We start from the raw sequence: 13,457 nt of genomic DNA on the forward strand, positions 1-13,457 counted from the left end.
CCGCAAACTCTGGGCTGCTGAAGTGGAGCACGCGAACTTAATCACTGCACCACTGGGCCAGCCCCTACTTATTTACAATTCAAGATATAATTCACATACCATAAAATTTACCCTTTTTCAGTGGTTTTTGCTACATTCACAAAGTGCAACCATCACTACTACCTAATTCGAGAACATTTTCATTACCCCAAAAAGAAAGCCCATACCCGTTAGCAGTCACTCCCCATTCCCTTCACTCTCTCCCCCACCTCCTACTCTCGCCCCTAGCAACTACCATCTACTCTCTGTCTCTGTAGATTTGTCTATTCTGGACATTTCACATAAGTGGAATCATATAATATGTGGCTTTTTGTGTCTGGCTTCTTTCGCTTAGCATAATGTTTTCAAGGTACATCCAGGTTGTAGCAGGTGTCAGTGCTTCCTTCCTTTTTATGGCTGAATCATATTCCATTGTATGGATGGACCACATTTTGTTTACCCATTCATCAGTTGTTGGACATTTGAGTTGTCTCTACTTTTTGGCTATTACGAACATTTGTGTATAGGTTTCTGTGTAGACATATGTTTTGTTTCTCTTCTATATAGACCTAGGAGTGGACCTGCTGGGTCATGTGGCAGCTATGTTTAACTGTTTGAGGAACTGCCAGACTGTTTTCCAACATAGCCCCACCATTTTACATTCCCACCAGCAGTGTATGAAGGTCCGATTTCTCCACAACTTGCCCCTCATTTTTAAGTATCAGATCTGGGATTCAAACCAGAGTCTGCTCTTAACTGTGCTCTACCCTGCCTCTATCCACTCAGTGATATTTGGGGAAGGTCCTTAAACGTTTCTACTTGAATGATTAGATAATGGTGACTTATAACTAGCTGGTGTACTGTCTACCAGTTGGTCATTTTAGTCTTTTTGACATTTCACCTAATTCTCCATGGATATAAACCTGATCATGGATCAGGCCAGCCTGACACCCTCCTACAGCATCCTGCAGCCTGGTGATCAAGCGCCTGCAGAACTTGCCCCTGCTCACCTCCTCAGTCTCACCTCCCTCCTCCTCCCACTCCTTCCCCCTTACATTTTCTGTTTCTGCAGTTTTCAAACAGTATTCCAGTATTCCACATCCCATAGCTGTACATCCTCCTGTTCCCACTGCCTGTTTTTTCCATTACCTCCATATTCTTCTCTACCTTCCCGATTCGCCATTCCATACTCAGCTCAGGTGTCTCCTGAGAACTCCTCACTCCTTTCTTAGCACAGTCTCTGTGTCACACCTCTCCCCTCCTAGGGCTCCCATGTCTGTTGTCCCTGCTAGGCTGTGAGCTCAGGGCCTGCAACCAAATCTCACTCGTGTCTGTGTCCCGAGCACCTAACACAGTGCCTGGCATAGAGAGTTTGCCCAAGTAAGGCTGTTTAATGGATTTGCTCTTCATTTATTCAGCACACATACATGGAGTATCTACTGTCCCTGCCAGACCCGGGCTGGGTGCAGGGGACACAGGGAGAAAACACATCCAAACAGTGAGGGGCTTATGACATAATAAAATGAAATAGCTACCGGCCTTACACAGGGGCCGATGCAGGTTTTGTGGGGTGTGAAGTGTGTTCGATTTTGTAGGCCCTCTTAGAAAAAAAAAGGATATATAATTAAGAATAAAAAATGGCTAGGGCCCCTCCCAGGGCCTGTGCGAGTGAGGGGTCCTGAAGCTCAAGTTTTTCTAGCTGGGAAAACCCAACTCTGGGCTTAACATAACTTCCGGTAACCTCATCTCAGATCAGATTCCTAATTAGTGTAATAGAGTCTGAATTAAAGAAGTCTGACCATTGCGGGGATACAGTTCATTACAGTTTGATTCAGATAGTTTTTTGGAAATCTGTGTGTTGCACCTAGACCTGTGTGTCAGATGTTGCAACAACGGACGGCATCTCATTCTAATCTCTTGGCCTTCCCTGAGGGGAGGGGTTCTCTTCTTGCAGCCTGCCAATGCATGTCGCTTCCTCGCAGGGTCTTTCTCCTCCCTTGTTCATGTACACGTTCTCAAGGCATCGTGTTCCCTTCACTCAGCTGTCAAGGAGGAAAGTCAGAGCCTCGACTGCACAAAGCATCCTTCACAGAGCTTCCCTGGAGCATTTGTGTTTGGAGCTGTTTCCCCTTATTTATGGCAGCTGTTAGCAGCAGTTGAGTGAGAGGTTCTTACGGATGGGCTTCGCTGAGTGACAAGACAGAAAGTTCAGAATTTAAAATGTAGAGGGTATCATGAAAGGTGCTAGTGATAAAACCTTCGTTCCAATTAGTGGAATTAAAAAAAAGTTCCTTTTCTTCTCATGCAGAAAGACACTTCTTGGGCCAGTTTATGGTTCTCCCATTGAGCAGATGCAGATCCTCCCAGTGAAAACCACTATGGAACTGCAGAAACGCTACCTGGTGTTTATTAACAGAGATAAGGTATTAGCCTTTGCTGTCTACCTCTGTAAGGTGACTCTGTATTTTGAGCAGCAGTCAGTCCCAAGTATTATAAGACTCAAGCATGCTTGGTTTCATAGCTAAGCCCAACTACTTCCATCCTGGTCAACAATGATACTGAAAATTGCCATGAATGAGTGAGAATGACTCAGGAGGCATTTCCAAGCAGAGTTACGCCTTTTCTGTACCCTCAGTGAAGACATATGGTCCACCAAAGGATTTTTTCTTTCTGATTTATTTACATGGAAAATCTTATAAAGACATACAAATTAGTTACACTTAGTTGTACTTTTAATAAATAATCTATATTGAAAAGCGTAAAATCATAGGATGCCAGAATTATTCTGGAAAACCTGGACATCTGACTATGAAAACAGGAGAAAGGCTTCCTTTCTGTGTCCCTGCTGGAACCTGGTGTCTCTCTCCCATGGGACCACGCTGCAGGGGTCAGTGTGTGTGAACCCCCCGCCTTGTGAAACATGGCTCTCACACGCTGAAATGGTTCCAGACACACGTCCTTCCAGTAAACAGATCTGGAGGTAATATGTGAACGTGCCAGGCCTAGCCTGGGGCCCAGTTATCTGAGTCTGAATATCCAATTACATATTCCTTTCTAGGTTGGACTTCAGATCTTACCGGTTGATGGGAATCCACATAAGACATCTGCTATTATATGCCACCCAAATGGGGTAGCCGGAATGGCTCTTTCCTATGACGGCCGCTATGCCTTCACAACAGGAGGACAGGACCGATCAGTGCTGCAGTGGGAAATCAACTTAAGGTACATGATGGGGCGAGAAGCTTAGCCCCATGAGAAAGGTATCAGGTGCAGACCCCTTCTTTTCACTCAGCGGCAGCAGACAGGTGTTCAACCCTTTTCACATACCGGGCTCCGTGACAGGCCTGCGATGACCACGACTCAGGCCTTGCCTTCAGGCTGCTCCCTATGACATCTGTTCTTATTAGTGTGCAGACAGAAGGTTACTTTTCCGTCGCAGGGACTGATGGTGTTCACAGTTGAGGCAGTGTGGTTCCACTGTTCACCTGTGCCCCCTAAATACTCCTCACTCTGTTGTCCGCAAATCCACACCAGCTAGAAAGATCTAGCCCTAATCTCCGAAGTGTGAGTTACAGAAATAGTAGGAGTGTTATTTGAAGTATGTATTTTCAGGTTACTCTTCTCACCCCTGGCCTTGAGCAGAGAATCCCCACCTAGGGCGCAGCTGGAGGATTCCATGGTCAAGCATCAGAGAGTACAGGGACTTTGGGGTCAAAGAGACATGGGTTCGAATATGAAGCCTACTCTCTGCTGGCTGTGGGACCTAGGGCAAGGTTCTTAATGTCTCTGATTTTTAGATTCCTCATCTGTGAAATGGGGTTAATAATAGGGACCTTTATAGGATCTTTGTAAGGATCCGGTAGGTTAATATATGTAAAGCACCCAGCACAGAGCTAAGGGATCAGTAAATTAATGATTTCCGTTCTTCTCTTCTTCCTTATAAAGGCATTTGCTTATTAGTTCAGGATCTTTCTTACTAGAAGAGGGGGCAAGCACCAGCGATCCTCTTATCTAACCAAATTCAGAGAGCTGCTGCAGGGCAGCCAGTTCCCATCCCTGACCGCCTTCTCCCAGCCCGTCTCTCAGATGGCCTCTGCCTGGCAATGTCACATCGAGTAGCTGGTAGAAACAGCTCAGAGTCACCTTCTTTCCTAAAGAACAAACTCGATTCATGGCTCCCAGTGAAAGCACACCCCTTACCATCTGCCGAGTGCACATCTTTCTTTTACAGCAGACATAGAAGTTTCTCCTCTGAACCTGAATTTGAGCAAAAATAGCCAGGTAAACCCACTTTGGAGCCATGGTTGTTTCAGATTGCGTTTGCAACTCTGACCTTCACCTCTGCCTTCACCTGAGAGAGCAGATCTTGGGAATTTGGGGAGTTTAGAAGCTGGAGGTGAGCTCTCCCATTGAAAGCACCTCCCAATCCAACGTGTCCTCAGAATGAGCCCCTGGATTCCTTGACATCTAGCCTGTTGCCTGGAATGGTGGGGCGAGCGACACCGTGGAGGGAGAACAGAATCTTCCCTTTTTATTTTCGTCCTCTTCTCCATCAGCTGAGGATCTGGAATAGTAGAGATTAAAAAAAAAAAAAAAAAGGCACTCGCTTTCCAATAGCTTTCCTGTGCCTGGCCGGAGTCCAGGCTTCTGAGATTTCAATTTAATCTGTTGTGGGGACAAAGGATCATTATAAACTAATTAGCACTTCATTGCTGCTTCTGGTGTCTTAGTATGTTCGTAGCTTCACTAATGGGAAGAAATGTAAAAACCCTGAACAAGTAAACAAAATTCCCTACTAGAGCTACTGATGGCGAGTTGTAGGGTGAAATAAGGACGATAAATCCTCACATGTTCCAATGATTTTAATCCATGTACTCCTAGGCCCAAATTCCATTGTGGCAGCATATGGAACTTTTCCCTGGGCGACCCCATCCCTTCCTCTTTCCCCTGGAGCTCATTCCACACGTATTCTCCCTTCTCCCCATCTTTGCTCATATGCCACCCTTACAGGTGGATTACACCCACCTGTAATCCTGCTGCCCTACTCAGACAAGAGCAGAAAGACCTGGGTTCGAATCCCACCCTCTGTACCTACTTGCTAGATGACCTCAGGCAAGTCCCTTAACTTCTCTGAGTCTCAGTTTCTCCATCTGTTAAATGGGAATGTTATTGCTGAGTTCAGAGTTGTTTGAGGGTAATGATTTCTGCCATTACTATTACTCCTCCTCTTCTTCCCCTAGGGAGCAGTTACTGAGCACTTACTAGTGCTAGTTACAGTGCTCACTTCTTCTCCAGCTTTAGCTCATTTCCTGGAAGTACTGTATGTATTTCTGGGCGCATAATAGGTTTTCAATAAGTGTGCTTCCCTTTTGTGCCCCAGTGACCTCTTTTTTTGTTGTAAGTGTTAGAAACCCAGCTTAGGCAAAAAGGGAATTTATGAGAAGGTCACCGAGATCTCGGGTAACCACATTGCAGAAGAGCAGGGGCAGTGCACTCTCAGATGCCCTCGGCACTTGCTCTCTGCTTGCCTCTGCTATTGGCTTCATTCTCTGCACAACTGGATTTTGTCACTCAATGGGAATGTGGCCACTGATAGTCCCCAAATTGCAAAAACTGTAGCTCTCACCACAGAGAGAGTGAGTCTCTTTCCCCAGCTCTGGTTGGACAACCCCAGTCCTGTCCCTCTGGCTCTGTCGAGTCAGTTGACGGTGGCCAGGAAGGAGGGGATGTAGTATAGTCCTGACCACTGGAGGGCTGTTCCCGGAGAATCCGGAGCTCTTGTGAACCTGTCCCCTCAGGCATTCCTGGTGGTGACAGGCTCCTCCGTGTCACTTCTGGCCTTTACCTGGCCCTGCTCCAGAACCACATGGCTAAAAGTGGCCTCACTGCCCACAGAGCCTGATAGCATTGGGCCTGGGCTGGCCTGAAGGCCACAGAGAGGGAGCCCTCTCAGCTGAACACCTGCCTCGATGGCTAATATCATAGCCAAGAGCTGGGAGAAGACTGGGGTCTGCTGGAGACAGGCCTCAGGTCCACCTGGACCCCAGGCCCACCTGGAGAATACTCCAGCTCCCACAGACCCTAACGCAGCCTGCTTGTGCAGGGCCCCGACAAGAAGACCAAGGACAGTTTTGTGGCTGCCTCTTTTAAGAGAGGTGTAGGCACATATCAATACCCAGTTCAACAGTAATAATAACCCTACCCGCCTTGGACTGAGCCTTCTCTGCGCCAGGCCCTGTCCGAGTGCCTTCCCTGTGTTGTCTGATTTCTCCCTCACAGCCAGCCTGTGAGATAGGGACTGTTGGTATCCGCATTGTACAGATCTGGAAACTAGCTCCGAGGGGTTAAATGACCCGCCCAAGCAATGGAGTAAGTGGTGGGGCTGCGATTCACATCCAGGTCTTTCTGATTCAACCCCACACCTCAACAAACATTCATCACAGGAGGAAAATAAACACCTTTGTGTCAAATCCTTTCTGTGCATTCACTTATTTCATTCTCACAACAACCCTGTGAGTCAGACCCTGAAATTATTTCCATTTTACAGACGAGGAAACTGAGGCCCAGGGAGGTTAAGTTACTTGTCCATGATCACACCTCTTGCAAGTGACAGAGCCGGGACTCGCACACGTGTCCCTTTGACTCCAGATTCTGGATACTTAACCACTTCCCCGCTGTGGTCTACATTGAAGTGTGTTTTAATAACCCCACAAAGAGGCTAATGGCCTGATTAGCAGAAATCCAGTTAGTGGATTATTATAATGATTTCATATTATTAGCATTTGGTATGAGGCAAAGTCAGTCTCATACAAAAAGTAGGTTTTCTTACCATTTAAAGGGCTATTTTTGGAAAATCTGACCCAGTGTTAGAGAGCAGAGGGTTATTTTTATCTGACTGGCAGGAGTCCCTTGTGGCCTCCGGAGTTTTTATGGAAGCAATTAGTGTTGGCAGTCCCCCGTACCACATCCCATTCTTCTGGCTCTGGTCACGTGCGGATCTAAAGTGACGGGTAGAGCCCCTCTGCTGGGGAGGGTTGTGATTTCAGCATGCAGGAGCCTGCCTGCCCTCCCTCCCTCAGGAGAGAGACGCTCCCCAAAGATTGCAGACAGATCGCCAAGCACCTGCCCCGTCATCCACGAGAGAATACCACCATCATTAAGGGGGGTGCCCTGTCCCACCGGGTTCCACACTTGAAACTGAAATTTCCATCTTCAGCTTCATTTTGGAGGGAATTTTCTTAACAAGCTTACAGAGACCCTAGTTGCGTCTGCGCTATAACACCCTTCAGATGTCCGCAGTGCCAGGCACACTCCCAGCTGAGCGTGTTTGCGCACGAGTGCTTTCTAACAGTCATGTTTCTGTTATTGTTCTAGTGCTCTGGAGGCAGCAGTTTCTCTTGGGGGCGAAGACTTGACCCCGTTCTATGGTCTGGTGTCTGGTGGCAGGGAAGGAAAATTCTACAGGGTAATTGTCCTCAGAGTAAACACTTCTTGGTAACATCTAGTTAAGTTTGTAAAACAAATGTGCCCGGGGTTAAGCCTCTTGGTTTTTTCCAAAGCTCTTTCCCCACTGAGCTCAAAATGTACTTTCTAGAAAATGTCCTTGAAGTCTTAATGGATGCTTCAGACTTAAGCCAAAATGCATGTTGTGTTTCCATTTTATTTCCACGTAGGAGCTGGAAGACTATTTTTACTATTCCCAGCTCCGTAGTCAAGGTATCGATATAATGGAGACCAGAAAGGTATCGGAACACATTCACTTGTCGGAGCTTCCTTTTGTCATGAGAGCAATTGGCTTTTACCCATCGGAAGAAGAGGTAGGTAGAAGGAAAACAAGAACAGCAGTGGGATGTGTTATTTGTAAAAACGACCTCTGGGAACAGTAATTATAGGTCAAAGTAAAAATTTAACATTCTTCTTACATAAATGAAACAGAAAGAAGGTTTTGGGCATAGCAGATGTACTCCTGAGAGACACACTTCTGTTGTTAGTGCTGTCGAGCAGATTCCGACTCCTAGCGCCCCTGCAGACAGCAGAGCGAAACCTGCCTTATCTTTTTGTGTCATCCTCTCATCTTCCAGCACTTTCTCAGACAGTGCTCCGCTGCTATTCTCAGGGTTTTCATGGCCAATTTTTTCAGAAGTGCGTGGCTGGGTCCTTCTTCCTAGTCTGTCTTAGTCTGGAATCTCTTCTGAAACCCGTCCACCAGGGGTGACCCTGCTGGTATTTGAAATCCCAGTGGCACAGCTGTCAGCATCGCAGCAACATGCAGCCGCCACAGTGTGAAAACCGACAGATGGGTGGTGTGGTTCCCTGACTCGGAAATGAACTTGGGTCGTGGTGGTTGGAATGCCAAATCTTAAGCACTAGACCACCAAGGCTGGCTAGAAACAGACTTACCGTAAAGATATTCCTGAAAGACGTATTCCTTACCAAAGTGTAGTGTTGGTAAGAGGGTGGGTTTTGGAATTAGACAGACTGCCTCTCGCTGGGTCAGGACCAGCCTCATAGGATTCACAGAGGTGATGCCTGTGAAGTCCTTGGCACAGCGCCAGATGCATAGGAAGAACTCAGTGCTTGCTTGCTGTTATGACTGTTTTACTGTATGGCTGCTGTTAACCTGGCCTGCGTGAATGGTGCCTCTGGGAGGCGGGTGCTCATCCTGGGCTGTGGAGCTCAGAAGATGTAGTCACTCCTTGTGACCTCACAAAACACCCCCGGCTGCACGGGTCTCCGAGCAGGGGCCAGAGGCACTCCAGGGAAACTGTTCCTCATAGATGCGGTGGTTTAAAATGGCATCGACTGGGTTTTCTTTCTGACTTGAAATGTTAACACATTCTCATTGTAGAAAATTTGGAAAAGATACACAAGTGGAATGAAGAAAAATACTTAGATAATCTCACTACACAGACTTAACAGTTACTAGAATCTTCCTGGATTTTGTGGAGAGATATATATATAATTTTTAAAAACTAATTGGTGCCATGTTGAATATATGTTTTTATCCTATATTTTCACTTCATAGTATATCATAAGCATTTTCCATTTTATTAACAATTCTCTGAAAACATGATTTCTAAAAGATGTATCTTAATTGTGTAACTTTTTCTGATTTAGAAAATAGAACTCTAAAGAAGAAAATAGAAATTACTCAGAGATAATAACTGTTAACATTTTGGTGGACTTCCTTCTATTGTTTTATATATGGATATAGATATATCTATATATATTTTTGTGTGTGTGTGTGTGTGTGTGTGTGTGTGAGGAAGATCAGCCCTGAGCTAACATCCGTGCTAATCCTCCTCTTTTTGCTGAGGAAGACCGGCTCTGAGCCAACATCTATTGCCAATCCTCCTCCTTTCCCCCCACCCCCAAAGCCCCAGTAGATAGTTGTATGTCATAGTTGCAAATCCTTCTAGTTGCTGTACATGGGACGCGGCCTCAGCATGGCCAGAGAAGCGGTGTGTCGGTGCGCGCCCGGAATCCGAACCCGGGCCGCCAATAGTGGAGCACGCGCACTTAACTGCTAAGCCGATATATCTATATTTTTAAACAAAGAATTGACATTATATGGTGCATACAGTATAGGTATATATCAGTATTATATCAACATTTTCCAGAGTATGTGTATATATGTATATATGTGTGTATATATGTGTGTATATGTATATATGTGTGTGTGTTTGTATGTATGTATATCAACATTCTCAGTAACTGTTGTTTGGTGAGCATGTGGTGAAAATTCCTTGACAATATGCTTTTTTCTCCCAGCTATATTGAGATATAATTGACATATAACATTATGTAAGTTTAAGGTATACAATGTAGTGATTTTATATATGTAAATATTTCAAAATGGTTACCACAATAAGGTTAGTTAACATATCCATTACCTCTCATAGTTATAATTTTTTTGTTTGTGGTGAGAACTTGAAAAATCTACTATGTTAGCAACTTTCAAATACGCAGTACTGTATTGTTAACTGTAGTCACCATGCTGTACATTACATCCCTAGGACTTGTTTATCTTATAATGGGAATTTTGTATTCTTTTACCACTTTCACCCATTTCTCCCACTCCCCACCCCCACCCTTGGCAACCACCAATCTGTTTTCAGTTTCTATGAGTTTGGTTTTTTAAGATTCTACATATAAGTGAGATCATACAGTATTTGTCTTTCTTTGTGTGACTTATTTCACTTAGCATAATGTTGTCTAGTTTCATCTATGTTGTCACAAATGGCAAGATTTCCTTCTTTTTATAGCTGAATAATATTCCAATAATATTCCATTCCAAACCCCACATTTTCTTTGTGCATCCCCACCAACACTGCACAAGTGTTCCCTTTTCTCCACATCCTCACCAGCACTTGTTTTCTCTTATCTTTTTGATAATAGCCATTCTAATAGGTGTGAGGTGATATCTCATTGTGGTTTTGATTTGCATTTCCCTGATGATTAGTGATGTTGAGCACCTTTTCATGTACTCATTGGCCATTTGAATATCTTCTTTAGAAAAATGTCTGTTCAGGTCTTTTGCCCATATTTTAAATGAGTTATTTTTTTTTTTGCTGTTGAGTTGTATGAGTTCCTTATATATTTTGGATATTAATCCCATATCGGATATGGGGTTTGCAAATATTTTCTCCCATTCCGTAGGTTGCTTTTTTGTTTTGCTGATCATTTCTTTTGCTGTGCAGAAGCTTTTTAGTTTAATATAGAAAACATGCTTTGTATAGGCTGTATACTTAATTGAACCATTCTCCAGTTGACGGACACATATGTTGTCTGAATTATTTTGGCCGTCAGAGACATGGCTATGATGAGGATATCTGTATGATTTTTGCATACTTCTCTGATTATTTTCCTGGGTCAGAGTCCTAGAAATAGAATTACTGGGTCAAAGAATATGAACTTTAAGACCTTGTGCCAAACAGGTTTCCAAAAATGTAGCATTTACAGCCTGCCATTAAGCATGCATAACTCCTGAAACCCAGCTAAGACTTGATGTTCACTTTAGGTGACTGAGCACATTTTAGTGATATAAGCTGTGGTGGGCTGGCCCCGTGGCTTAGCAGTTAAGTGCATGTGCTCTGCTGCTGGCGGCCCGGGTTCGGATCCCGGGCGTGTACCAACGCACCGCTTCTCCGGCTATGCTGAGGCCGCGTCCCACATACAGCAACTAGAAGGATGTGCAGCTATGACATACAACTATCTACTGGGGCTTTGGGGAAAATAAATAAATAAATAAATAAAATTATTAAAAAAAAAAAAAAAGCTGTGGTCGCAGTCACTTCTCTTGGCTTCAGTGGCCTACCCAGAATCACTTGTTTTAGTGGTCTCCAGGTATGACTGGAAGGTGACTTTTATTCTCCAAATAGCATCTGGAGAAATGAGCTATCAGAGCCCATAAACCCGTGCTGAGTCTTGAATGAGTTTCTTAAAAACACCAGGGATTCTTTTAAGCTCCTCAAAAGGTCTTCTGACCAATGTGCATTTTGTCAAAGTACATGGCCAGAAATGGAAGCAACTACCAAGAAAGTTTGTACAACCCACATAAAAGTGTTGCTTCGAACATTGGTTCCCAAACTAGCAAGCTGTATCAGAATTACCTGGAGCATTTACCAAAAAATCAGATTCCTGGGCCCTGCCCCAAATCTAGCCAATTAGAATCTCCAAATACCGACCCTGGGAGTCTGCCTTTTTCCCTCTCCCGGGGTCATTCTGATGTGCAGCCAGGTGGTGAACCCCTGCTTTTAGAACACTGGCCCGGCAGGGTCTTTACCAGGGCCACAAGTTCGAGGAACGAGGACTCAACAAAGTTAAATAGGATTATTAGTCAAGACTCTTCTTTGGTTACAAGTTACAGAAACCTAAGTCAACCAGTTTTTGGTTCACAGAATTCCAAGTCCAGAGGTAGAGGTCATGTCCTCTGTAACCTAATCTAGTTCCTCAAACTATGTCTTCAGGAAGCGATCTTCTCCCTGGGCTCACATTCCTCTGTGTTGCCTTCTTTCTCCAGTGAGTCCCCAGCCTGCGTCAGCGGGTACAGCCCCAGAGGCAGGAGTTCTGCCTTCTTCCCAGAGCCCTAGCCACTGCCCCCAGCCTCCTTGTCACTGCCATCAGGGCATGCTTGCTCCAGTCGGCCAGGGCTGGACACTTCCCCCACCTGGAGTCTGATGCACATCAGCCACCTTGACCATGAGGACTCGGAGCCAGGAGGAGTGGTCTCCAAATGAAATTCTGCATAGGAAAAAAATGGGTCCACTATTCAGAGGCTTTAAAAGGTTCCTGGACATTAGGGATCTCAAAGTGAGGGATATATGACGTGCAGTATAGCATTCCCAAACGGGATTGAGTATGGATCTTTTTCTCATTTCATTTAGAAACGTTGTCTTAGACCTCTTACTGGGTTTCCCCTTCCACTGCATATTGTCTTCATTATTGTCTTCTTCTCCTTTTTTTTTTTTTTTTTTTTTGCTGGGGATGATTCGCCCTGAGCTAACATCCGCTGCCAATCTTCCTCTTTTTTTGCTTGGGGAAGATTCACCCTGAGCTGACATCTGTGCCAGTCTTCTTCTATTTTGTATGTGGGTCGCCGCCACAGCGTGGCCGACAAAGCCAATTAGATCTTCAAATTTTCTTGGTTGAATTTTGTTTTTCAACAATATTTTAATCGTTGTACTTTCGTAGTATGTTTTGATCTTTGGTCCCTACTTCCTGAAACACACCCTTTTCTTGGCCTCCATGACCTGACACTTGTCTGTCGTCGTGTCCCCCCACCCCGTATATCTGTTCTTCTTTATACTTCTGGGGCTCCTCCTCAGTCTTCTCTACAGGTTCTTCTCTCTGTTCCTCCCCTGAACAGTAGTATCTTCAGGAACCTAGCTCATCCTCATTCTACACACCCTCCCCAGGTGATCTTATCTACTCCCATGTCGATGACTCTCAAATACATATCTCTGTTCCTCATGGTGTTCCTCAGTATATCTTCACTGTCCAGTGGAATAACAAACTCAACCTATCAAAAACTGAACTCATCTTTTCTTCTTACCCACACACCAATTAAACCTGGTCCACCTCTAGTGTTGCTTCCTTCAGTGATTGGCACAACTGGCCATAGAGTTGCTGAAGTCAAAAACTTGCTTGTCTGAGTGGTGTAGGTCTGTGCCAGGGATCTGAACCCACGAACCCAGGCTGATGGAGCGTGCTGAACTTAACCCCTACACCACAGGGCTGGCCCCTTCCTCTCCCTTTTTTAGCCAAACATTTTTCTTAAATTAATACCCATCTTCTCTGGGTAGCTAGCATAATGCCTAGCACTTCCAGATCAAGGACGGGTAGGAAAGCATATGTTGGTGGGAAGTGTGGGGACTCAGAATATGGCTGACCTGGGTGCAATGCCTAGCCACTCACTTGGCAAGTCGTTTCAACTATAG

At 45.0% G+C, this 13,457-nt stretch overlaps 1 protein-coding gene across 1 annotated transcript in view; it reads left to right on the top strand.

Moving 5' to 3' along the window:
- CFAP251 (cilia and flagella associated protein 251) overlaps positions 1-13,457 on the top strand; it is a 65,765-nt gene that overhangs the window by 37,055 nt on the left and 15,253 nt on the right. The window contains exons 15-18 of the mRNA XM_087423339.1: positions 2,327-2,441; positions 3,077-3,240; positions 7,393-7,483; positions 7,692-7,835. Coding sequence (XP_087279465.1) covers positions 2,327-2,441; positions 3,077-3,240; positions 7,393-7,483; positions 7,692-7,835 — 514 coding nt within the window. The remainder of the gene's footprint in view (positions 1-2,326; positions 2,442-3,076; positions 3,241-7,392; positions 7,484-7,691; positions 7,836-13,457) is intronic.

The sequence above is a fragment of the Ceratotherium simum genome, chromosome 35, assembly GCF_057802395.1.
Source record: "Ceratotherium simum simum isolate JZ-2026a chromosome 35, ASM5780239v1, whole genome shotgun sequence".
NCBI classification, from domain to species: domain Eukaryota; kingdom Metazoa; phylum Chordata; class Mammalia; order Perissodactyla; family Rhinocerotidae; genus Ceratotherium; species Ceratotherium simum.